The sequence below is a fragment of the Eurytemora carolleeae genome, unplaced genomic scaffold (assembly GCF_000591075.1).
Source record: "Eurytemora carolleeae unplaced genomic scaffold, Eaff_2.0 scaffold831, whole genome shotgun sequence".
Lineage (NCBI taxonomy): Eukaryota > Metazoa > Arthropoda > Copepoda > Calanoida > Temoridae > Eurytemora > Eurytemora carolleeae.
Genome location: NW_019396716.1, coordinates 81,697 through 108,480, shown reverse-complemented (window position 1 = coordinate 108,480; position 26,784 = coordinate 81,697). Strand labels below are relative to the sequence as shown.

Sequence of the window (26,784 nt, the reverse complement as noted above, 5' to 3'; positions counted from 1 at the left end):
CCTCTTCTAAATTTTTGCCGGTAACTGCGTTTTAAATTGAAAAGTATTTAAAGACAACTCTGTGAATTTAAATTTTGTTGAATTATAAACCAAAACGCAAATTTTTTAACAATTTATTTTTAATTTAACTTTTTTAAAATAAAATTTAAAATGAGGAGCATTGCATTTTTTATTCTCCGGCCGTTGTATCTTCTTTTTATTTGATCATGAATGTTTTCTGGTCTTCTCTTATAGATCTACACTTTCTATTCTCTTGTAGACAAGGGAAAATGCATTTCGACACATATTTTTGATTTATATTATTCTTTAATTTGACATCTTGACGCCAGAAATATCAAATTAAGTATAATAGAAAGTTATTGTTTGTGAGTAGATCAGATATACTTGCAGTTTTCAGACTTAACAACTGTTGAAGGTTAGCTTCAAGCACAATTTCCTCAATATTCTTACAGGTTGGAAAAATAACAGGCACACTGCACTAGGCGGGGTTGGAAAATTCTGAGGATACCATTGTCAGAATTCCGCCTTAATAATGACAAATGGGATAAGAAAGGTTAGGCTAGAAGTAGATATTTTCGACAAAAGAATTCTTGATTCTTGTAAGTTCACCAGTGCTTCAGAATACGGCCTCGTCTACAGCAATCTTTTCCTTGCAGCCGGCAAAGTATAAACTGGTATCATAGTGAATGAATTAGGATTTTACTTTCTAAGTTTCCATTTTTCTTGTTTCTGGCAAGAGGAAAGGGGAAAACGTAAATGAATTCAAATTTAGAAAACGGAACGCATCTAGCCCTGGTTAATCCAGTATGTCATTTAATTATTTTTAAGGGTTTGTAAATTATTTTCTGACTGCGGATGATTCATAATGATATTTTTGATATTTTCAGATTTATTTGATTTCAACTAAAAAAAGATAAAATGTTTTAAAATCTAAAATGAATTGTTGTCCGATGTAAGAGAGCAAACTATGATGATAAAATGAAAGTTTCAAAGTTTGGTTGATATCTACAAAATGCAGGTTTTTAAAATAAAATAAATAGTTATAGATTATAGAATTAAGTCTTTGTCACAAGCTTAAATATTGTTCACTATATCTTTACAACCCGACTGTAATTCAAAGGTGTCACTCTCACAAGCAAAAATCGATTAGAATTTTACCAATACTTCTTAAAATCAAAAGCTAACAGTAATTGTTTTACAGTTCTAAAATGTACATGTAAAGGGCTACAGAAAAGCATAACAGAGTTAGAGCGGTAAAATCGAAGCCCAAGGCGTGGCGACACTTAAAAGTCGACCCTGTTTTAAATATTCATGAAACTGTTTATAAGTCGACTTAATCTATGTGAACCTGTTGGTGCAATTAAACCTTTGATATTTCAAACTTAGAATATTTGACCTAATGGAATTTAAAGTTTGAAATATTCAGGGACTACAACATTGAGTTGCAAAGATACAGAGATTAGAAAATCATAGTTAGTGACATAGGATCAATTCCTAGCTTTATAAAGGTTTCAGAACTTTTAATCCTCGACCTTATTGTAAATATACAGTAATTTCTTTTCTTAATAAATTTAATTGTCGAAATATGTTATTATTATTAAAATAAGAAATTATCTAAAAAGATTATTAATAATAACAATGAATTATTAACATTTAAAACAAGCAAGGCCAATATCTTTGCAACCTACAAGCTTTGTGTAAACATTTGATTATGGTTGGTTTGAAATATCTATATATATATTTTTCTATTTGTTTAGAGTAAAAAAACGTAAACCATCACGAAAGAAATAATATATAATTTGAGTTTAGGCCAAGTCAGCGCTCGGCTCAGAAATTGTCTTATCCTAACCTAACCTATAATAACAGAAAAATAAATGTACAAAATTGATAGGAAGGGGGTATAATAGGACGGACCCCAAGACTCAACTCCTTTTATATTGTATCTGTAAGTGTTAACACGGTATATATAACCACATTTGTTTAGAGTTAAAGAAAGAGTTAAGAATGGAGTTCCTTTTCAAATTTCTAGTTCTTCTAATCATTCGAGCTTCCGTAGCAAGAAGAAAAGGTAAAATTATTAATTGTATTCACATTTTAGGAAGACATTTAATGACTTTGTTTCTTCATGTTATATGTTATATTGTTTAATAAAAGTTTATACATGTTAATGATATTGTTTGTGCATTATTTGTCCATTAAGGGCGTGAACGCTTAAATTCAATTAACCCTCCATGCAAACATGGCGATGCCCGATTCACAACGGCACCCTTGCCTTGTCCAGTACTACCTAAATCTAAAAGTTTATAATTTTGAAAACTGATTATTTTCATTTGGGGTTTCTCTACAAAAGTGACTTGCGCATTTCCACTGCAGGAAAACATGTAGAAAGGAATTGAGTCTTTGTCACAAACTCTGCTTTTCTAAACCCTATATCTTTACCTTAAATATTTCAAACTATGAATTCTGTTAGAGGTCAAATAATGTAAGTTTTAAATATCAAAGATTTGCGATATTGGGTTCCAAAGCTATAGGGATTACAAATTCAGTGTTTGTGACAAAGACTCAATTCCTTATATAAATTAAATACTTTTAAACCTAAACATTATTAATCAAAAAAGATTTCAAGGGAAACGTTGTGATTAGGGCATTGTCATCTCTGCTTGGGGAGGGTCCCTTTACCTTAAAAAATCTCAATTTAAAAAAATCCCTTCAGCATATAAACACTTTTTTATGTTTAAGAAACGTTAAAAAGGAGATGAAACTATGGCAAGGATTGAAAAAGAATAAAAACAAGATTTGTAATAAAGAATTGCACAGTGTTAAAAATTAAATGAATAAACGAATAAAAAGTTCCCGGGATAAAATAATTCCATTTTATGGTGGCAACAATGGAATGCACTGGTAAATATTTAATGCCAGCTGACACAAAATTGCTTTTAGCAAAATCAACAAAATTTTTTTTGAAAATATCTCATCTAAAATAAATAAAATTAAAAAAATGTCAATACAGCTTCATAGTACATACAGCTGCACGTGTTGGATTTAAATTTACTAATGAACTGCAGTTGTTAGAAGAATATAAAGGTTAACGCGGAGAGAATATTTACTCAAAACTAAACCTTTCACGGAATATTCAATAGTTGAAAACGACTGTCATCTAAAGGCGAAATTGTTAGGGGAAGTGGGGGGGTAACTTTTTTTAGGGGGGGAGCTTAGTAAAGTACCCCCCCCCCCTCCCTATCACAAGTTTTAGATTTGTTGTAAACCTAAAAACCTATTTTTAAGCGTTTCTTCTTCAAAGATATTGATTGTCTCTAGGAGAAGCAAGCAACCCCCCCCTCACGCTTGGCATTTCTTGTAAACCTAATCACGGGCAGCCGTTGAACTGAATTTCCGAGCCGGGTCAACCTTTCCGGTCCCAGTTTGTACTGTACCTAGCTCTATGGACAGGACTTGCAAAGTGCAACAAGGTTGACGCGGTCAGACTTTATGCTTCATATAGGTTGAATTTACTTTTACTAAAGAGGCAGAGGTGCGTGTTGTTTTAAGTGTTTTTCATTCAACGATATTTTCAAAAATATTTATGTGATTTTCATGCGAGTCTTTTTTTGTCCAAATTTTAATCTCTCTGTGAAGAATCTTTTATTTTTGCACTGAATTGTTTTACTTTAATATAATTAAATGATTATTTTTTAAACCAGTAACATTTGGGAACTTTTTCTGTCTTTTTTCTTTCTTTTAAGTTTATTTCAATTTTTAAATTTGTTTTTTTTTCCTTTTCTTTCCAATTCTTAAGTTTTTCCAGTTTCTTTTTTTTATAATTATAAAGACAACGAGTATGGGTTCACACCCTTTGCTAATGTTAAAGTCTACTACAGTCAACGAGAATGCATTGCTACTTTTGGTGAATCAATATGTATTTATAAGTTCAATGAATGCATTCCTTAAAATGTTTTGATTATTTGAGTTCTGACTAATTATCTACTTGTAAATGCACAATGAATGTATATTTAGTTGAGATTTCAATATGTTTACTTTGTTTCAACAAATACGATCAAATTATCCAACATATTATATTTTCAATTGGCTCATAATGAATTTTCTTTTGTGTTTTATTTTAAGCTGAACCATCATACATTATTATTTTGTATTTTGTGTTTGAAAATAAATACTACTATAAAATGTAATGTAACAAAAAAATATTACTTTTACTTTTAAGAGTTAAATCAAAATTGCCTTTTGTATATAAAATATAGTATTTGGACACCTCTATTTTCCACCTTTCTGCCCTGATAAAACCAATGTTTAATTATGTTATTTTCGGAGGAATTTTCTTTCTTAGATTTTCACAATATCAGTGACAGGTCTGTCAAAAGTTTATTTCTTTTAACATTTATACATTTTATTTATTTTAAGCCATTTCAAAATACAAATCATTTACCATCAACGTAACTTTTAGTTATCCGTTATCAAAAAAGGGGCATTTTAGATTAACATTTTAGATTCACATTTTAGATTCACATTATAGATTAAAATTTAAGATTTAAATTTTAAATTCAAATTTTAGATTAACATTTTAGATTAAAATTTTAGATTCACATTTTAGATTAAAATTTTAGATTAAAATTTTAGATTTAAATTTTAGATACAAATTTTAGATTCAAATATTAGATTTAAATTTGAGATTCAAATTTAGATTCAAATTTTAGATTCAAATTTTAGATTTAAATTTTAGATTCAAATTTTAGATTCATATTTTAGATTCAAATTTTAGATTCAAATTTTAGAGTCAAATTTAGATTCAAATTTTTGATTCAAAATTTAGATTCAAAATTTAGATTCAAATTTTAGATTCAAATTTTAGATTTAAATTTTAGATTTAAATTTTAGATTCTAACTTTAGATTCAAATTTTCGATTCACATTTTAGATTCAAATTTTAGATTCAAATTTTAGATTCAAACTTAGATTCAAATTTTAGATTCAAATTTTAGATTCAAATTTTAGATTCACATTTTAGATTAAAATTTTAGATTCACATTTTAGATTCAAATTTTAGACTCAAATTTTAGATTAAAATTTTAGACTCAAATTTTAGATTCACATTTTAGATTCAAATTTTAGATTATTTTAGACTCAAATTTTAGATTAAAATTTTAGACTCAAATTTTAGATTCACATTTTAGATTCAAATTTTAGATTCAAATTTTAGAATCAAATTTAAGATTCAAATTTTAGACTCAAATTTTATATTCAAATTTTAGACTCAAATTTTAGATTCAAATTTTAGATTCAAATTTTGGATTCACATTTTAGATTCAAATTTTAGATTCAAATTTCAGATTTAAATTTTAGATTCAAATTATAGATTCACATTTTAGATTCACATTTTAGATTTAAATTTTAGATTCAAATTTTAGATTCAAATTTTAGATTCACATTTTAGATTCAAATTTTAGATTCAAATTTTAGATTCAAACTTAGATTCAAATTTTAGATTCAAATTTTAGATTCAAATTTTAGATTCAAATTTTAGATTCAAATTTCAGATTTAAATTTTAGATTCAAATTTCAGATTCAAATTATAGATTCACATTTTAGATTCAAATTTTAGATTCAAATTTTAGATTCACATTTTAGATTCAAATTTTAGGTTCAAATTTCAGATTCACATTTTAGATTCAAATTTTAGATTCACATTTTAGATTCAAATTTTAGGTTCAAATTTTAGATTCAAATTTTAGATTCACATTTTAGATTCAAATTTTAGGTTTAAATTTCAGATTCACATTTTAGATTCAAATTTTAGATTCAAGTTTTAGATTCACATTTTAGATTCAAATTTTAGATTCAAATTGGTACTCTTTATCCCTTTAGCTAATTAAGCATTTTTTTAAAAACTTGTCTCTGTTACATTCTGCACGTAAATCCTCAATTGATAATAGTTATTTTTCTGAGAGGAAACATTTCTTCGCCATATTGCTCAGATGAAGGTTTAAAGTGCACTATTGTGAATTAGCCTGCACCACAGTAAACTAGATGTCCTAGTTAACATATTGCTGAAATGAAGGTTTAAAGTGTACTATTGTAAATTGGACCTGCACCACGGTAAACTAGATGTCCTAGTCAACATTGCTCAGATGAAGGTTTAAAGTGCACTATTGTGAATCGGGCCTTCACCACGGTAAACTAGAGGTACTAGTAGTGCACTATTGTGAATCGGACCTGCACCACGGTAAACTATAGGTCCCAGTCAACGTATTGCTCAGATGAAGGTTTAAAGTGTACCACGGTAAATTAGAGGTCCTGCACCACGGTAAACTAGAGGTCCTATCAGGACTGCACCACGGTAAACTAGAGGTCCTGAACCACGGTAAACTATCAGGACTGCACCAGGACTGCACCACGGTAAACTAGAGGTCCTGGACCACGGTAAACTAGAGGTCCTATCAGGACTGCTCCATTGTAAACTAGAGGTAATGAACCACGGTAAACTATAGGTCCTATCAGGACTGCACCACGGTAAACTAGAGGTCCTGAACCACGGTAAACTAGAGGTCCTATCAGGACTACACCACGGTGAACTAGAGGTCCTGAACCACGGTAAACTAGAGGTCCTATCAGGACTGCACCACGGTAAATTAGATGTCCTAGTAAACATCTTAGTGAGTCTTTAGAACCCATTTTCTCCAATTAAATGATTTTTTTTGTTATTTAATATTTAAAATTTTTAACTCTATTCCGGCTGGAGGGGGGGGGGGTAATTTGATAAAGATTATCATAAGTTTTGAAAATCTATTTTTTATCTTTAGCCTTGATAAAAACCATTGTTGTACTTGTCATGTCAATTATCCCAATTATTTTGGTCTAGCAAAGTTTTCAAGTTCAAATATTATGAATAAACAGTGTCTTTAAGATCATTATTGTTCAAGGGTAGGCAACTGGGAAAAAGTAGCGACGCAAAAGAAATTATATTTTAACTATCTATCTTTCTATCCATCTATCTTTCTATCTACCAAAATATCTATTATCTATCTATTATTTATTTATTTATTTATCTATTTATTTAGTTACATTTAAATATTTAAAATATTTGATAAATATATCTATCTAACTACCTACACATATATATAATCTATTTATCCATCTATCCGTCTATCTATCCGGCAATCTATCTATCTATCGGTATGGTTTGGTCAGGTTGTCAATAACTCTATGATATCTTTATCCTTCTTTATCCCTCCTCTCCTCAAATGTTTATATATAAAGATATATATAGATACAACAATATAGGTAGATAGATAAACAAATATATATAAATACAGACGTAGAAATAGATATTTAGATGGATAGATATATGATAGATAGATAGATAGGTACAAAGATAAAAGATATATTGTAAGATAGATAGGATAGATACCACCTTTGAATACCACAATATAGGTAAATAGAAAAAGATATAAATAGATAGATAGATATAGATAGATATAGATAGATAGATAGATAGATAGATAGATATATAAATATATGCAACGATATAAGGATATAGATATATAGATACAACGATAAAGGAAGATAGATAGATAGATAGATAGATAGATAGATAGATATATTAAAAGAAACAATGATATAGGGAGTTAGATAAAGAAATATATAGATACAGGTAGTAAAGATAGATGTTAGAGGGATAGATATAAAAACATAAACAGATACGAATATTTCGTTTGACATTATTAATTAAACATTAAGGTTGTAATTTATTTGTGAAGTACATCCCAATCATTTCGTACGCGCATAACATGTTTGTAATTCAAAAATGATTTTGACAATACAAAATTGCGAATATTTTTTGCATGATATCGCTTAAACCTTCAAAAATGAAGCATTAACAAATATTATGTTTATAATATATAATAGGACATATTCGAGGAATAATAGATAAAGTTTAACAAATTGTCTCGTGGGTCAAAACTAATAATAAATATTGACCAAAGCTGCATTTAGTGTACTTATACATTATACAACTACAGAGTCACTCCTGATCGTATATAATGTAAACCACTACTTGTATTATCATTATTTTAACCACTGTCCTTATTATCATTTCTATTAATTTTGCCCTAATATTATATTATAAATATTACTTTGAATTTTATAATTAATACTTTTATCATTTTCATCCTTATTATTTTTATCTGTTAAATACTAAATGTCTAAATCTCAAACTGTTTAGAATACAACGAGATATTGGGGTATTCAACCCAACGTGTTGGATTCATGCAGACCTCTTTACAGGACCATACGGTCAGGATAGGACAGGATATATCATTCATTTGTCAGGTATATTCATTTACAGGACCATACTGTCAGGATAGGACAGGATATATCATTCATTTGCATAGAGAATAGAATATATGGAGAGGAATTTACTGGAAAAAAGTTTAAAACGGCCATTTTGTTGTACTGTTTCCATACTGCAGGTGTACTTCACATATTTTTTGCTATATAACCTGTTGGGCCCTGGAATATCATTTAATAGAAAATCTAAAATTATTGTTAAAAGAAAACCAAATTATGAAATAGGCTGGTTTCATAATTGACCAATGATCATTTCACATAGACTCTATGCCTTCCACTTTACAAACGATGATTTTCCGTTATAACTATAAATCAAATGATGTTTTTATTCACCTAATTCATTATGAAGTTTATTAAACAGTTTAAAAAATTCGAAATTGAAATAGATAGTCTAGGGAACATACTGTATTTGTGTACTCTACTGCATATAATTTGTGAACATTTACATGATTTGTACACTTTGAACTCCCTTTAAGGCTGAAAGGGACTGAAAAAATTCATACCGAGAGATTCTTTTAATTCCTCTCTATATATTCTATTCTCTTTGTTCATTTGTCAGGTATATTCATTTAAAGGACCAACCTGTCAGGATAGGACAGAATATATAATTCATTTGTCAGGTATATATTCATTTACAGGACCATACTGACAGGATATATCCTTCACTTGTCAGGTATATTCATTTACAGGAGCATACTGTCAGGATAGGAAAGGATATATAATTCATTTGTCAGGTATATTCATTTACAGGACCAACCTGTCAGGATAGGATATATAATTCATTTGTCAGGTATATTCATTTACAGGACCATACTGTCAGGATAGAACAGGATATATCATTCTTTTGTCAGGTATATATTCATTTGTCAGGTATATATTCATTTACAGGACCATACTGTCAGGATAGGACAGGATGTATCATTCATTTGTCAGGTATATTCATTTACAGGAGCATACTGTCAGGATAGGAAAGGATGTATCATTCATTTGTCAGGTATATTCATTTACAGGACGAACCTGTCAGGATAGGACAGGATATATAATTCATTTGTCAGGTATATTCATTTACAGGACCATACTGTCAGGATAGAACAGGATATATCATTCATTTGTTAGGTATATTCATTTACAGGACCATACTGTCCGGATAGGACAGGATATATCATTCATTTGTCAGGTATATTCATTTACAGGACCAACCTGTCAGGATAGGACAGGATATATCATTCATTTGTCAGGTATATATTCATTTACAGGACCATACTATCAGGATAGGACAGGATATATCATTCATTTGTCAGGTATATTCATTTACAGGACCATACTGTCAGGATAGGACAGGATATATCATTCATTTGTCAGGTATATATTCATTTACAGGACCATACTGTCAGGATAGGACAGGATATATAATTCATTTTTCAGTTAGAATATTTATTAACAGGACCATACTGTCAGGATAGGACCGAATATATCATTCATTTGTCAGGTAGTATATTCATTTGTCAGGTAGTATATTCATTTGTCAGGTAATATTCATTTGTCAGGTAGTATATTCATTTGTCAGGTAGTGTATTGAGTTGTCAGGTAGTATGTGCATTTGTCAGGTAGTATATTCATTTGTCAGGAAGTAGTATATTCATTTGTCAGTTAGTATAATCATTTGTCAGGTAGTATATTCATTTGTCAGGTAGTATATTCATTTGTCAGGTAGTTTATTCATTTGTCAAGTAGTATATTCATGTATCAAATAAATACTTCGACTGAATTCTTTTTTAATCTTTTTGGTACTGAGCGTCCCATTTATAATTGTATTATCTCCAAGCTCTAACGCAAAAATAAGTCAAAATATAAAAAAACCTAGAATTTTTGCATGCAAATTTTTTATTAGCCTTGTACAATATAATTTCTAAAATTATTCCTTCTTTTGAAATGTTCTGATTAGTTCTGAAAATCGCAATTTAGGGCTATAAACGATGCAATATGTAACACAATTTTGTTTTAGATTCGGAATATAGGAAACTACAAGGTTGCATGGCTACACTCAGAAAAAGGTTTGTTTACTTTATTTAAATTTTATTTGTTTTCTACTTGCTGAAGTACCAACTGCCCTTGTCATCTTAAAATCGTCTCACATGAAATATACATCCTGTTATCTTTTCATCTTAAATTCAAAATCTGTCAAAAATAGCATAATAGATTTTTAAACATAGATATTTAAAACACATATAGCCAAAAGAAAGTTATATATATTAATACGAAAATCGGAAAAATCTACGAAAATTGGTAACTCGGTTATAGAAAACGAGCGCCATACGACGAAATGGTTTATCTGAGTGTTATGCAACTTACACTCTATGTTACCGAACAGGGAAAATAGTTACATTTCTCCTTAATGTTATGCAATAGATAACATATTTGTACATTTTAACACAAAATTATGTTTATAGTTATTCCACAGTTCTGTTGTCCATAAATCATTTTTCTTAGTTTCTGCAGTTTCTTACTTCAATCATACATAATTATTCTTACTATTATTATTATTATATTAGTAGTATTATTCTTATTAATATTATTATTTTTATTATCATTCTAATTATGATTATTATTATTATGTTTATTGTGATTATTATTATTTTTATTATTATTATCATTATTATTATTATTTTCAGGAATTATTGCGGTCCACCCTGATGTTCTGGGCCAAAATGAAAGAATCAAATCAATGCATGATAACAGGTATTCTAAGGCCTCATAACCTTATTCAGGGGGGGGGGACTTTAAGACCTTTTAACGTTTTAAATAAATTTGTTTTCTCATTCAATTGTGCGTAAAATCAAAACTTGAGGAGCATACGCAATCGCAAAATCGCACCAGTCTAGTCGCATAAATTTGTTTCGCTTGCAGTGCCATCCTGGTAATTGCGCGGCATTTCATTTGTAATCGTCACTTAATGGATGTCTAAAAGCATGTCAGAAAATAAAAAAAGATTAATTGAATTTAATATATTGAAGTATGTTATGTGCACTCAAAATATATAACTTTTTCGCTTTGAAGGGAATGTTTGCGAAAAAATTAAAGGGGGTATAGGCTTAATGCGAAAAATAAGCGCTTTTGATCGCTACTAATTGTTAAAACGACTTATGCTGAAGAACTTAGCGTCCATACAAATTCAGAAAGTTGCAACATTCAACTCGGATCGTAAAATAATCAATTTAACTCCAAACAAATCATTCAGATATTAAAAACAATAGTCATCGATTATTTTTGACGCAGCATTCGTGTCTAGTTAATATTTCATAATAAGCCTATAACCCTTACATTTTTTGCGAACCCTCCCTTTAAGGATATTTTGATATTGATTTTGTTGCTAACGGGGCAGTAAATATGTAAAAGTGACCCGCCATTTGCAAAGGGGCATATAGGATTTACAACTGTGCCTTTAAACCTTTGTCTCTTTCTGAATTTAATTTAAAGAAAAAAATAAGGATTTCTCCGTTGTTAAAGGGTAGTGAAAGGGTACTGTTGTGAATCCGAAATGCCACTCTATTAATGTCAGTTTACATGAAATACGTCTACAGTCCCTTTAATCATATTCACCATGTGGATTCAATTCAGGGATTCCTGGTCCCTGGTTATAAAGTCTGTACAAGAAGCAGACGCGGGCAAATATATTTGTCAGGTCAGTCCGTTGGAACATTTCATAGAAAGACATTTCATAGATAGGACAATTCATAGAAAAGGAATGTCATACACAGATAAAATTTACCATAGATAAGACATTTCATAGACAGAGGAGATTTTTATCTACGAAAATTTTCATAGTCAAGAAAAAGTGTAAATTCAGTACTCCCCTTATACATTATTACAACGAAACAATTAAAAATGCAGTACACTGCTTTACAGTGTACACTGTACAACCACTGCTTCACAGTGTACAATGTACAACCACTACTTTACAGTGCACACTGCACAACCACTTCTTTACAGTATACACTCTACTGTACAACCAGTACTTTATAGTGTACACAGTACTGTACAACCACTTCTTCACAGTGTACACTGCACAAACACTACTTTACAGTGTACACTGTACTGTACAACTACTACTTTACAGTGTACAATGCTCAACCACTTCTTTACAGTGTACACTGTACAACCACTTCATTACACTGCACTGTACAACCACTACTTTACAGTGTACTGTACAACCACTACTTTACAGTGTACACTGCACAACCACTTCATTACAGTGTACACTGTACTGTACAACCACTACTTTACAGTGTACACTGTACTGTACAACCACTACTTTACATTACAGTGTACACTGTACTGTACAACCACTACTTTACAGTGTACACTGTACTGTACAACCACTACTTTACAATGTACACTACACAACCACTTCTTTAATTTGTACACTGTACTGTACAACCACTACTTTACAGTGTACACTGCACTGTACAAACACTACTTTCCAGTGTACACTGTGCCATTAAATTTATACGTTACAGTGTGCACTAACCAGCGCAAGATTTTTATAATAGTTTTTTTTTTATTCTTTTTCTTAAAATTTCCACTTGCATAAATTGTATAGAAAATCACCACTGTAAAACTTTTGCAAATATTCAACAAGTTTTAGCAAACTTTATTGCAATTGAATTGCAGAGAGCTAGTTTATCACGTTTATCAACTAAATGTCGTTTTCCTTATCAGGTCAACACAGAAATCCCCGAATCCATCTCAGGAACACTCAGTGTAGAAGGTAAAAAAACAACGTAATCTTAAAAGGAGTGTTTGCGAAAAATGAAAGGGGTTATAGGCTTACGGCGAAAAATAAGCGCTTTGGATCGCTTCTAATCTTACTTCTATTTGTTGCGTCTATGAGGAGTAAATTGTTAAACACGACTTATACCGAAGAACATAGCGTCTATCCAAATTCAGAAAGTTCCAACATACCACTCGGATCCTAAAAAATCAATTTAATTTCGAACAAATCATTTTGATATTATTTACAGCCTATAATCATTGATAATATTTCGACGCATTCACATTTATAATATTTCTTATCATTATTTATGTAATTTTTTTACGGTGGCCTTAGGTCAATTTTAATTCGAACCGGACCGACCCCTTAAACCGGCTTTTGTGACGCTCAGTTAGTACCGGCACGACTTTATCCTATGCCAGCTCAATTTCAACTTTGATGGCGCGGCCAGCCTTTTTACAGTACCTGGCCTATCTATGCTCTCAAGCAAAAATCTATGAGCATTTGAAACCAAAGCTAACAACAAGCGCTCTTAGTTCTAAAATGTGCATGCAAAGGGCTACAGAAAAACATAAGTGAGCTAGAGCGGTAAAATGAAAGCCCGAGGCGTTGCGACACTTCAAAGTCTTTAAAATTGATGAGACTGTTTATGAGCCGGCTGAATCTATGTGATACCCACTAGCATAGTTTAGAGTGTTCTAGCTTGAGTTTTCATCGAAATTTTTCAAGAGACGAACATTGATATAATTAATATCATTTCCAAATTTTATTTTATTGATAGAATAATTGTTAAGTGCCTCCTGATATTATTGATGAAATGAGTAGTTCTGATACACTTGTTCAAGAAGGAATGAGGGTTACACTAAGGTAAAATTTTCAAAAAAATAAATTCAACATTTAAAAGTGTTGTTCTAAAGATAATATATTTGTTTTTCTGGTTCCATTCAAAATTTAAAGTAATAATATGCAAACATAATTTCTTATTTTTAGTTGCGAAGCCACTGGTGTTCCTAAACCTATTATCACGTGGAGAAGGTAAACAAAGGGACTGTTACCAAAATTTAAAAGGATTCTACTTTCAAAACCTTACCTTTAAAAATCACAATCATGCATCTTAAAACCTTTAAACGGCCATTTTGTTGTACTGTTTCCATACTGCAGGTGTACTTCACATATTTATGCTATATAACCTTTTTGGCCCTGGAATATCATTTTATAGACTATATATATATATATATATATATATATATATATAAATACATAAATATCTTCAAAACAGAGGACTTAATCTGACCTTTGAGGTCTTTTTACACTCTCATCCTTTTTGGGTGACCCTGTAGATAAATATTATCATCAAATATGATGTACGTGAGTGTTGTATAATTCAAAAATCTATTAATATTTTAGAAAAACATAAATCTTTTAAACCTTTACAAAGACATCAGATCATATTCAACATATGCAACCAATCTAAAAACGATTTTATCACACAGGAGCCCGAGAATCTCAGGTTTGCTCTTATTATAATTTTTATTTTGCATTTTTGATAGATATAATTGATAATATTATTTCATATAGTCCGTATAGTCCGTATTACGTCACAATAACGTCAGCCAATGGCAGTGCAGTATCGTTGTCACGTCGTATAGACGGAAATCACGTGACCAGTATACTGCACTGCCAATGGCTGAAGTATACTGGTGACGTAATACGGACTATACTGACTAAATTCAATAATATTATCAACTATATCTATAAAAAATGCAGAATAAAAATTAAATAATTATAAGAGGAGCAAACCTGATATTCTCAGGCTTCTGAGGGATATAGTCGTTTTCAGATTGTTGAATATAATCTGTTTAATGCTACAACTTTTATACAAAATCTGACATATATCCTTTTTGGTATAATTTTAGTATAATTTGGACACAGTTTTATGTCAATTTCTCGAGACAGGAACATAAGATAGATGTCTTATAGGTATCGTTCAAAACCTGAAATTCTCAGGTTTTATCCTATACCTCCTTTCATTTTTCCTTTACAGTCCCTTTAAAATTACAAGCAGAAAACTAATTTTTTATATCTTTAACCCTATCCCTGTTATGAAAAAAATTATGATTATTTAATAGATCAAAATTGAAGGTATTGTAAAAATTAATAGTCGTGATATTTTTTTATAGATTTTAGGAATTTTTGTATTTTATTATGTTGAATCTGAATGAATTATTCATATTTGAAAAAGAATTTTAAAGTTATTTTACTTTTAATAATAAATGACAATTCTATCTTTCAACATTTTTGCTTTGGCAAGAAAGCTAAAATAATAAAATAAGAAATTGAAAGAGTTAAATTTTTTACATAAGATTTTATTTCCACCACAAAAATAGTCAAATATGTTGTCTTTAATTATGAATTTCTAATCCATTTAGTTTTAAGTCCACCGACTCTTGCCTTTAATGATTTTTAAACTTTGACAACAAATGTATCTTGAAGAATTATTTGTTTGGCATATCAATGGTCGAGGCTACCAAGTAGCAATGATACATCAATACAATGAAGAAGATTTTCAATTTCAATTTTGTTTTATATCAAGCTGTTAAACAGCATGGATACACAAATGTAGTAAATGCCGTCTACTAAAGTCAACGGTCGAGTGTGGGTTCATACCCTTTGCTAATGGTAAATGTCAAGTCTACAACAGTCAACGAGAATACATTTCTACTTTTGCTGAATCAATATGTATTTATTTATAAGTTCAATTGCATTCCTGAAAATGTTTTGATTATTTGAGTGCTGACTAATTATCTACTTGTAAATGCACAATGAATGTAAATTCAGTATATATTTAGTTTAGATTTCAATATGTATACTTTGTTTCAACAAAAACTATCAAACAAAATTATCAACCATTATATTTTGAATTGGCTCATAATAAAGTTTCTTTTGTGTTTTATTTTAAGCTGAACCATCATACATTATTATTTTGTATTTTGTGTTTGAAAATAAATACTATAACTATAACTAGCTATATAATATTATATATATAGTTTATATATAAAATTAGAGTATGAGGCGAGTTATCTGTTCATAAATGATTTAGTATTTTCTAGAGAGTCAAAAATAGAAGGCCAGAGAACACCTGAAATGCTGCGACTTTGCAATCGTACCTACAGTTCAGCTATAGAGAGATGGGTTGAGAAATGTACAGAAGGTATTACAGTTACATTGCACTCAGGGCTACCTACAAAAATGAGACTTCAGACGCGACTGTACGGAATGTAAACTGAATGTTTCCTTATGTTCAAGGAAATAAAAACTTATTTCCTTTTTTGTTAATCTATTAAAAGACCATATTTAAGGCCGCAGACTTTAACCTTGGTTTTAAAGAGATTAAGGTCGTCGTTACAGTCTCATCCTTAGTGGACAACCCCGTTTATTGTACATTGTCAACTCTAAATGTTCACAGTGTTAAATACATAGAGAATAGAATATATATTAAAGGGGAATTTACTAGAAAAAAGTGTAAAACGGCCATTTTGTTGTACTGTTTCCATACTGCAGGTGTACTTCACATATTTACGCTTTATAACCTTTTTGGCCCTGGAATATCATTTTATAGACGATCTAAAATTATGTTAAAAGAAAACCAAATTATGAAATAGGCTGGTTTCATAATTGACCAATGATCATTTCACATAGACTCTATGCCTTTCACTTTACAAACTATAATTCTCCGTTATAACTATAAATCAAATGATGTTTTTTATTCACCTAATTCATTATAAATTTTATTTAACAGCTTTAAAAAATTCGAAATTGAAATGAATAGTCTAGGGAGCATACTGTATTAATGTACTCTACTGCATATAATTTGTGAACATTTACATGATTTGTACACTTTGAACTCCCTTTCAGACTGAAAGGGACTGAAAAAATTCATACCGAGAGATTCTTTAAATTCCACTCTAATATATATTCTATTCTCTTTGGTTAAATATGGTTAAAATTTTGTACTATTAGTCGAGGAATATGTTGGAGATGTGTTGGAACTAACAAATATAAACAGGTATCTTTTTAGTCAATTTTTTATTTAATTTTTGATAATTTTTTATCAAATTGTTCGTCCAAATTTCGATCCAAAGTTTGGTCCATTTAATTAATAAAATTTGTAATCAATTTTTAAGAGAATTTTTAATTAATTTTTAAAAACATTTTTGATCCAATTTATCGTCTAATTTTTTATCTAATTCAATATTTATTCCGATTTTGTTGTCTAACTTGTTTTCCAATTTTTTATCCAAATTTTCGTCACATTTTTTCATCCAATATTTAATTAAATTTGAAAAATTTGTAAACGATTTTTCATCCAATTTAGATACAAGCAACATGATTTTTGAAAAAATGAACATAAAAAAACCTGCAAATAATTTGGAATAAAAAAATTTATGACATATACGATTCTATTTTGCTTTCTTGTAAACACAAAGATTATTTGTTTAGATTTGATTCAGGGGTCTACCTTTGTATTGCTAATAACAAGGTTCAACCAAGCGTAAGTAAAAGGGTAAGTGTCATAAAAAACTGTCTTAAAAGGAATTACCATGTGTAGCCGGTCTCTCCCGTTATATAAAATAGGTTTTTGCAAAAACTCAAACTTGTAATCCTATATATTTGCAACTTGATGTCGTAGACCTACAAACAATCTAAGAATACTGTTATATCAAATAGTCTAGGAGTTTATAATATCAAAAATCAACACTATCAGGTTGAAGAGATATAGGGATAAGAAGTGTAAGATTCATTCTGCTAAAATCATGACCACAAATTATATATAAAAGCAATTTCAGTCTATTTATTCCATTATCTTCTATAAATAGTTGATTGAACTCCATACTAGATATATGTAAATTTCAATCACAATAAAGGGTAAAGTTTAAAATTTAATTATACAGAATAAACATATACTTGTATACCTGTAGGTGAAGCTGTATGTAGATTTCCCCCCAACATTATCAGTTTTTCACCAGCTTGTTGGCAAATCACAAGGAGAACAGGTATATTTTACCAATTTGCCATTTTTTAAAAGATTTTTTTTTTGAGAAAACTAGCTTTTTTAATTGTGAGTGCTGTATTATTAAATTATTGATCTTGATCTTGATATCTGAAGATGGTCAACCCAAAATATATTTTCAAAAAGTGTGGAACTATCACTTTATCTACTTTATGACGGTTGGATCATCATTATTGTACCAATTATTTAAATTGTGTACGTTTACGAAATAAATAATAATAACAAAATTCTTATTAGAAAATGATCTACCATTCTGTTAAATTCTATCAAATAAGCAAAAATGTGTACTGCAAGGCTGAGCTGTTAAAGATTACATTAGAGCATAACTAAAACTTACTGATATCTTTCTATAACAATTTAAAATATTTTTTTTTTAACTAAATTGTAAAAAACGCGCAAATTTTGTTGAATGAAAGTAATGCTATTTAATTTCCACTTTTCCAGGCCACTTTGGAGTGCTTAACTTCCGGACATCCTCCGCCTTTCCATTTCTGGAAAAGAAATGGTTCATTTATAGTTAACAAGTAGGTTTATGGTTCATTTATAGTTAACAAGTAGGTTTATGGTTCATTTATAGTTAACAAGTAGGTTTATGCTTTATTTATAGTTAACAAGTAGTTTTAGGGTCTATTTTTACTTAACAAGTAGGTTTATGGTTTATGTATAGTTAACAAGTAGGTTTATGGTTTATTTATAGTTAACAAGTAGGTTTATGGTTTATTTATAGTTAAAAAGTAGGTTTATGGTTTATTTAAAGTTAACAAGTAGATTTAGGGTTTATTTATAGTTAACAAGTAGGTTTATGGTTTATTTATAGTTAATAAGTAGGTTTAGGGTCTATCTTTAGTTAACAAGTAGGTTTATGATTTATTTATAGTTAACAAGTAGTTTTATAGTTCATTCTTAGTTAACAAGCAGGTTTTGGTTCATTTATAGGTAGCAAGTAGGTTTATGGTTTATTTATAGTTAAAAAGTAATTTTATGATTAGTTTAAAGTTAACAAGTAGGGTTATGGTTTATTTATAGACATCATTTAGGTTTTTGGTTCATTTATAGTCATCAAGTGATTGTCAGGGTTGAATTATAGTCAACAAGTAGGTTTATGGTTTATTCATAGTCATCAAGTGGGTGTCATGGTTCAATTATAGCCATCAAGTAGGTTTATGGTTCATTGAAAGTCATCAAGTGGGTGTCATGGTTGAATTATACTCATCAAGTAAGTTTATGGTTAATTCATAGTCATCAAGTGGGTGTCATGGTTGAATTATATTTATCAAGTAGGTTTATGGTTTATTCATAGTCATCAAGTGGGTGTCATGGTTGAATTATATTCATCAAGTAAGTTTATGGTTCATTCAAAGTCATCAAGTTGGTGTCATGGTTGAATTAAAGTCATAAGTAGGTTTATTGTTCATTCAAAGTCATCAATTGGGTGTCATGGTTGAATTATATTCATCAAGTAGGTTTATTGTTCATTCATAGTCATCAAGTGAGTGTCATGGTTGAATTATATTCATCAAGTAGGTTTATGGTTCATTCAAAGTCATCAAGTGGGTGTCATGGTTGAATAATATTCATCAAGTAGGTTTTAATATATGCGAAACCAGTGTGCAAGAAGGTGTTAAAAGATTTCATTTTAAAAAAGCATTAATATGAAACATTTTTAAAACAAAAAATTCTTTTTTTAAAAAAGTTTTTTAAAAAACACCATTTTTTACCCCATCTTATATTCCCTTTCCTGACATACTCCCGAGCGAATAAAATTTTCATACATTTTCCCCTTTCCACTCCCCCCCCCCAGCCATCCTCTGAACATTTGAATAATAGTTAAGGTCTCTAAATAGAAGTGGGAAGTTTGCCGAAATCTGTTCAGTTTATTGATTTGAATATAAATGCGTAAATTTTAAAATAAAATCATTCAACTTATGTTACTTAAAGATTGGTTTAAAAACGAAATTGCTTAGCTAAAAATACGACCTTTGACCTTAAAATAAACTATAAATTGATAAGTAGGGTCGGTTTAAATTTCTTATAGAATAAAAAATCTGCATTCCATGCAATAAATAAACTGAACACCGGTGTGAGGGGATCTAAGGTAATAAGGCAAGGAAAGTTAATTACGGTTGCGAATTTTCTGCGTACATATTGATACCAGTTCTTTCTGGGCGGTATTTGTAAACAAGAAAAGATGCATCAGCGTTCCTCTAATATCCGAGGAGGATAAACGCATTTAATGTTAATAATTTTGATAATTCACATCATTGTTTCCAGGGTTGTTAATCGTTTTTGAAAACGACCGTTAAACGATCGTTTTTTATTTCGTTTTTCAATCGTTTTCAAAAACGATCGTTTCGTTTTCGGAAAAAATGATCGTTTTTAAAAACGACCCATTCGTATCGAACTTTTAGAACGAATCGTTTTAGAAAACGATCGTTTTTATAAAAACGATTTGCTACCGTTTTTTATACGATTGTTTTTAAAAAACTATCGCTTTTGAAAAAACGATCGCTTTTGAAAAATTATCGTTTTAAAAAAATGTATGGACAATTATGTTTACGATCGTTAACGAAGGGTCGTCATTAACGATCTTTAACTAAGGGTTGTCGTTAACGATCATTAACGAAACGACGAACTTTATAAAAACGGTCGTTTTTGGAAAAAACGATCGTTTAAAAAATTAAATGCAACTTTATTGAATGTCATCTTACATGAAGTTAAACAGTTGTGGGGAGCTAAAACTTCTATGATATTTTCTTAAAAACTACTCAATTTTAAGTACAGATACCCTTTAGGCCGGTTTCCTCTCTTCGTTTACGATCGTTAACGAATGGTCGTCGTCAACGAACGTTGACGAAACGATGAGTTTTATAAAAACGATCGTTTTGAAAAACAATCATTTTTAACAACGATCATTTTTAAAAACGATCGTTTTAAGAACGACCATTTTTAAAAAACGAACTTTTAAAAAAACGATCAGTTTTAAAAACGATCGTTTCTTTTTCGAAACTGCAGTACAAAAAATGCGTACACCTCTGAAATAACTAGGAATGATCAACGTTTATAGAATTATTTTTTGATCCAGAAAAATTGATGAACGATAAATCATGGCAAATGGTAGGCGTTAATATCAACACGATCACAATCGACTTTCTATAAATCAGCTTTTCTTTCCAACAAGTTTTTATTTGCAAAATAAACACTTACTGCACATCTTGAGAAACTGCTTTTATGCCAACTTTTTCTTTGTCAATCTAAATATTTGTTCCGACCCACTTCCGGTTATTGGATTTAAACATTGTTTCTTGCCGCCTCCTTTGTGAAGAAATGTTATCCCATCTGTTATGAATATTTTTCCAAATAACATTTTTCGTTAATAGATCATGTTTTTGTAAAACTTTTTTAAACAATTACAAACTATTCAACAGAATTTTGAAAAAAAACAATTTAAAATTTTTGGAAATCTTTCTTTTCTTTTTTGTAGATTCTAGATTCTTTAAAAAATATCATCCTCAAAATTCAAAGCGGNCCCTCCCAGCCCCACCTCACCCCTTTTCACTTTAAAACTGATTTAAATTCCCCGACATAAACCCGTTTTAAATCCAGAAGCATGGCTTGCTAAAGGAATAAAACATAACATTTGCATACAGGGAGTCCCACCAAACATGGGAATCAACTCTTTTGAATGATTTCTGATGATATAGCAGAAGTGACACTTAAAATTACAAAAACTGATTGGTGGGAAAAATGTTAATATTTATTGTAGAATTTTTAATGTAAGGAAGTAGATATAGTTATTGGTAGTTAATTGGTATTTATACTAAAGTTAGGACACATAAAGAAGTAGATTATTGGGCTATTGGTAGGTAATTGGTATTTATACTAAAGGTAGGACACATAATGATTGAACACATTTTACCATGACGTATTTTTACAGCTTAGAAACAGGTTTAAAGGGAATAAACGCGTAGTTAGCCAGGCATTCCTAGTTCCGTCCCTGCCCATGGGGAGCTTGTTAACAATTGATTGTTTGTTATTGCCGAGCAGATCAAATACGTCACATTACAATGTGTACACCAAACCAACTGTTAATCTAAATACTAATATTTAAAGATATTCTTATTTTAGAACGAATAAGTATTCTGTTGTTGAATACAGTGGGCGTGGTAGTGAAAGAAATACCTTCAGTAAACTAACTATTATGGATATAACAGAACAAGACTTTGGAAACTATCAGTAAGTATCAGTAATTACACTAGACTATCAGTTAGTACCAGTTATTGCTCTAAAACTATCAGTAAGTACCAGTTATTACTCTAAAACTATCATCAAGTTCCTGTTATTACTCTAAAACTATCATCAAGTACCAGTTATTACTCTAAAACTATCATCAAGTAAGTACCAGTTGTTACTCTAAAACTATCAGTAAGTTCCTGTTATTACTCTAAAACTATCATCAAGTACTAGTTATTACTCTAAAACTATCATCAAGTACCAGTTATTACTCTAAAATTATCATCAAGTACCAGTTTTTGCTCTAAAACTATCATCAAGTACCAGTTATTACTCTAAAACTATCAGTAAGTATCTGTTATTACTCTAAAACTATCAGTAAGTATCTGTTATTACTCTAAAACTATCAGTAAGTACCAGTTATTACTCTAAAACTATCAGTAAGTTCCAGTTATTACTCTAAAACTATCAGTAAGTACCTGTTATTACTCTAAAACTATCAGTAAGTTCCAGTTATTGCTCTAAAACTATCATCAAGTACCAGTTATTACTCTAAAACTATCATCAAGTACCAGTTATTACTCTAAAACTATCATCAAGTACCAGTTATTACTCTAAAACTATCATCAAGTACCAGTTATTACTCTAAAACTATCAGTAAGTACCAGTTATTACTATTATTTGGAGCACCATATTCTAATATTGAGACAGGTTTAGGACTAAAAAATAAAAAGTTTTAAAAAAGGGTAAATTTCATTGAAAAAAAGGCTTTTTACCAAATCACCTTTTTTGGGACAACCTGTAAAAAACTTTCGCATTAATATGAAAAAAGTACACATAATCAAATTTAAGTAAGCTTTAAAATAGTTTTTCCTTTTAAATTATTGACATATTTGTCATGTTTAGGTGCCAAGCTAAGAATAGTTTGGGAGAAACAAATGGAAATATAAAATTATATGGTAAGTTTTTTAGTTTAAAGAAAAAAAAATGAATAGTTTCAAAAAAGGAATCCATCTTACATAGAAAATCTGTTTAAAAGTTTCTATAAAAAATGTATTTCTTCATCTTATACTTTTCCAAATAAATTTCGCTAAATTTCTTTAATTCTATCGATAATACGAAATAAAAACATGCTTAAACTCAAGCTCATTTATTTAACTTTATGCAAGGGTCCTAATTAAGTGACGAATATAAAACTTAAAAAATTAAATAAAATAAAAATTATATTTGGAAACATTAATTAATTTTTTACAATTTTTTTCCTTCTTGTTTTCCTCGCTTACTTAGGATCTACATATGTGTAGATCCTTCGAAAAACGGGATCGATTTTTTGGAATGTGTATCTGAACTCTAGAGCGAATTTTCCAGTTTTGTGAGAGGAACGAAGTTCCATCTCTGATTTGCTACCCTTATATATTAGTATTCCGATGCAGTTGACCTTTGATATTTAAAACTATGAACTCTGTAAGATCAAAAATTTAGTAATTTTTTGAAATATCAAAGGCTTCTACCATCTTTAAATGTTTGAAAGTCAAATTTAAAACTATTTTTCAGAAATAGTTTTACCTACTTTACCTACAATTGTTCCAACCTACTTGTCAACAAATGATGAAATATCAAATCAAGGTTTGTTGAATATACTCACATAATCCAGACTGGACAAACACCAGGCTCGAATATATTTAATGTTTTCCCAACTCGCATAGTTTAACTGTAACGCTTACCCCACCTCGCAGGAATAATTTTAAAAACATTTTAACTCGTCGTATTCATATTTCTGATATTCTCTCAGCCTAGTGTTTGTTCAGTCTGAGATGATGTTATAGTTATAGTATTTATTTTCAAACACAAAATACAAAATAATATTGCATGATGGTTCAGCTTAAAATATAACACAAGAGAAAATTTATTATTAAAAATTAAATTAAATTAAAAATATATTGTTTGATAATTTTGTTTTGATCGTATTTGTGTACTCTCAAGATATATGAATAATAACCATCTATACTTAATTTGGAACCGATCGGGCCCATATTTTTGTGTGGCAACTCACAGTACCACAGGAAAGGCCGTTTGATGATTAAAAGTGAAAGCTGTATTTGTAATAAATGTAGTGTTCTTGCATTTTAGAAATCTATTGTTAACAGAAAAATTTTCAACATTTTGAGTTTTAAAAATTACGCGGAAAAAATGGCCGCGTGAAAAGCAGCTTTAAAACATTTAAAAACCTTGACCTTAAAACAACATTGGATAGCTATTTAGTATTTAGATAAGAAATACATAAAAACATGTGTTTAGGTCGACAAAATACTTGAAAAATATGTGTTAAAGTCGACAAAATACATGCAAAATGTGTGTTGAGGTTATGGTCGACAAAATATGTGTTTAGGTTTAGATCGAAAAGATGAAGACTATTTAGTCGAAAAGGAACCATCATTCACAGAACGAGACAATTGGAGGTTAGAACATTATTCAAATATAATGAATATCTAAATATTTTATTTTGATTTTTTATAATTTTTTTTTAAAGAAGAATGAAAGAGAAAAGAAGAAGAGAAAAAGAAAACATGAAGAGAGAAAGGAAAATTCTTAAATTGACTATAATATTTCCAACATTTTTTTGTTCAAGAGTAACCAATGATTATTTTACAGGAAAATGAATGTCTTATTTGCTAAAGATCATTTTAAGACAGTTCGAAATACAAAACAGATAATTCTAACTGAAGGAAAGAGGTTATGGGACAATTATTTCACTCTTTGTAATTTCGATTATTTTGGAAATTTTTGAATTTAAAATCTTCAGAAGTAGAGATCCATGGACTTCAGCTGGGTCTCTAGTCAGCTGTTCTACCACGTGGTTGTATACTCTCAGCTGGTTCTTCTCCCGGATTTTCTGTCCAGCCAAAATGTTCTTGAATTCATAGTGACAAAACAAAAACTCAGAGTTGAATCAGTCTTGTTTCTAAGCATATGGCTCAATAGAACTCACGGTGCATTATTTTGTTTTGAAATATATCAAAATATAAAACAATAACATTTAAAGTGGACCTTGAGTGAAAAAATGAGGCGTCAGTATCTATAATTCATCTGTAACAGAAGTTAATGTTTTCAGGGCATTTTGTCAGCATTGAAAGCTCAATAGTTTAAGTAGCACTATCAAAAGGCCAACAGTTTAAGTACGAGGGGTAAATTGTTGAATCATATCTTAAAATCATTGATCAATTGTGTTAATGCATATCTAAAAAAGAATTTCTATGTACATTTGTTGATAAAAATGAAAAATAAAAAAAAAGTAATACAACCTGAAAATCAGGACCAAGAGCCTATTTCAAAATAAAATGCTAAACTTTTTCATTTCTATCAAAAGTTTCTTTTCAATAAATCTAAACAAAATCAATTTGAAAAGCTCTATTAAGGAATTGCGTATATGTCACAAACTCAAATATTCGACTCCCTATATCTTTAAAACATTTAATATTTAAACTTAGACTATTTAATCTAACAAGATTTAATGTTTAAGGTTACAACATCGGGTTCAGAGACATAGGGGTTAAACAAACCAGAGTTTGTGGCAAAAACTTAATTTCTTCACTACAAAATAAGTTGATTTTTGATTTACATGATTTATTTATATTTAAATAGAATTCTTTTTATAATTATGACATTCAAAATATTTGTTATATACACTTTTACTTTTAATCTATCTAATTTATATATGAGGTGGTTGGAGGAACACAAATTGCTCCATAAAACAAAAATTTATTTATTAAATTTTATTTGTTTTGTATAAATACAAAATAAATTTGTTATCTTTAAGCCTAAAAAACTTGTTTTTGAATAGAGTCATAAAAATATATATAGTATAACATATATGTAGTTACGTAGTAATCTAGATGAAGTGCCCGGTGTTGCCCGTGCAATTTAAAAAAATTGAAAAAATGTTCTAAAACCTTTTCATTTATAATAAATCTGATTATTAGCCTATGTTACCCCAAGGGTATAAAAGGTTCCCTCTAAAAAATCTGATTTTTAGCCTATGTTACCCCCAGGGTATAATAGGTTCCCTCTAAAAAATCCGATTTTTAGCCTATGTTACCCGGCCCAGGGTATAATAGGTTCCCTCTAAAAAGTTTAGCCAATTTGGTCCGTGCGATTGGCCAGCTATATCTAACATATAAATATAAAAATATATAAATGAGCGAAGAGATTTACTATTTAGATTTACAAGGTTTTACCTAAAAATATAAGTTCCATGTTTATGGAGATTAATGGATTAAGGAGAAAAAACGAAGAAAAAAAATAAATCTTGGAACCTGTGAATCTAATCGACATATTATTTTTTATATCTTATAGTA

General features: G+C 29.6%; 1 protein-coding gene across 1 annotated transcript; it reads left to right on the top strand.

The window, feature by feature from the left end:
• Window positions 1–893: 893 nt before the first annotated feature.
• LOC111707718 (lachesin) lies at window positions 894–26,244 on the top strand. The gene is made up of 20 exons (XM_023480862.1): window positions 894–1,018; window positions 1,985–2,068; window positions 8,233–8,339; window positions 10,363–10,411; window positions 11,030–11,096; window positions 11,976–12,039; window positions 13,077–13,125; window positions 13,923–13,995; window positions 14,119–14,163; window positions 16,239–16,339; window positions 17,149–17,194; window positions 17,629–17,692; window positions 18,108–18,182; window positions 18,644–18,723; window positions 22,325–22,432; window positions 23,336–23,388; window positions 23,984–24,055; window positions 24,819–24,888; window positions 24,960–25,010; window positions 25,233–26,244. The coding sequence occupies exons 2-20, from the start codon at window positions 2,005–2,007 to the stop codon at window positions 25,351–25,353; spliced, it is 1,359 nt and encodes a 452-aa protein (XP_023336630.1). The 5' UTR covers window positions 894–1,018; window positions 1,985–2,004; the 3' UTR covers window positions 25,354–26,244.
• The last annotated feature ends 540 nt before the right edge of the window (window positions 26,245–26,784 follow it).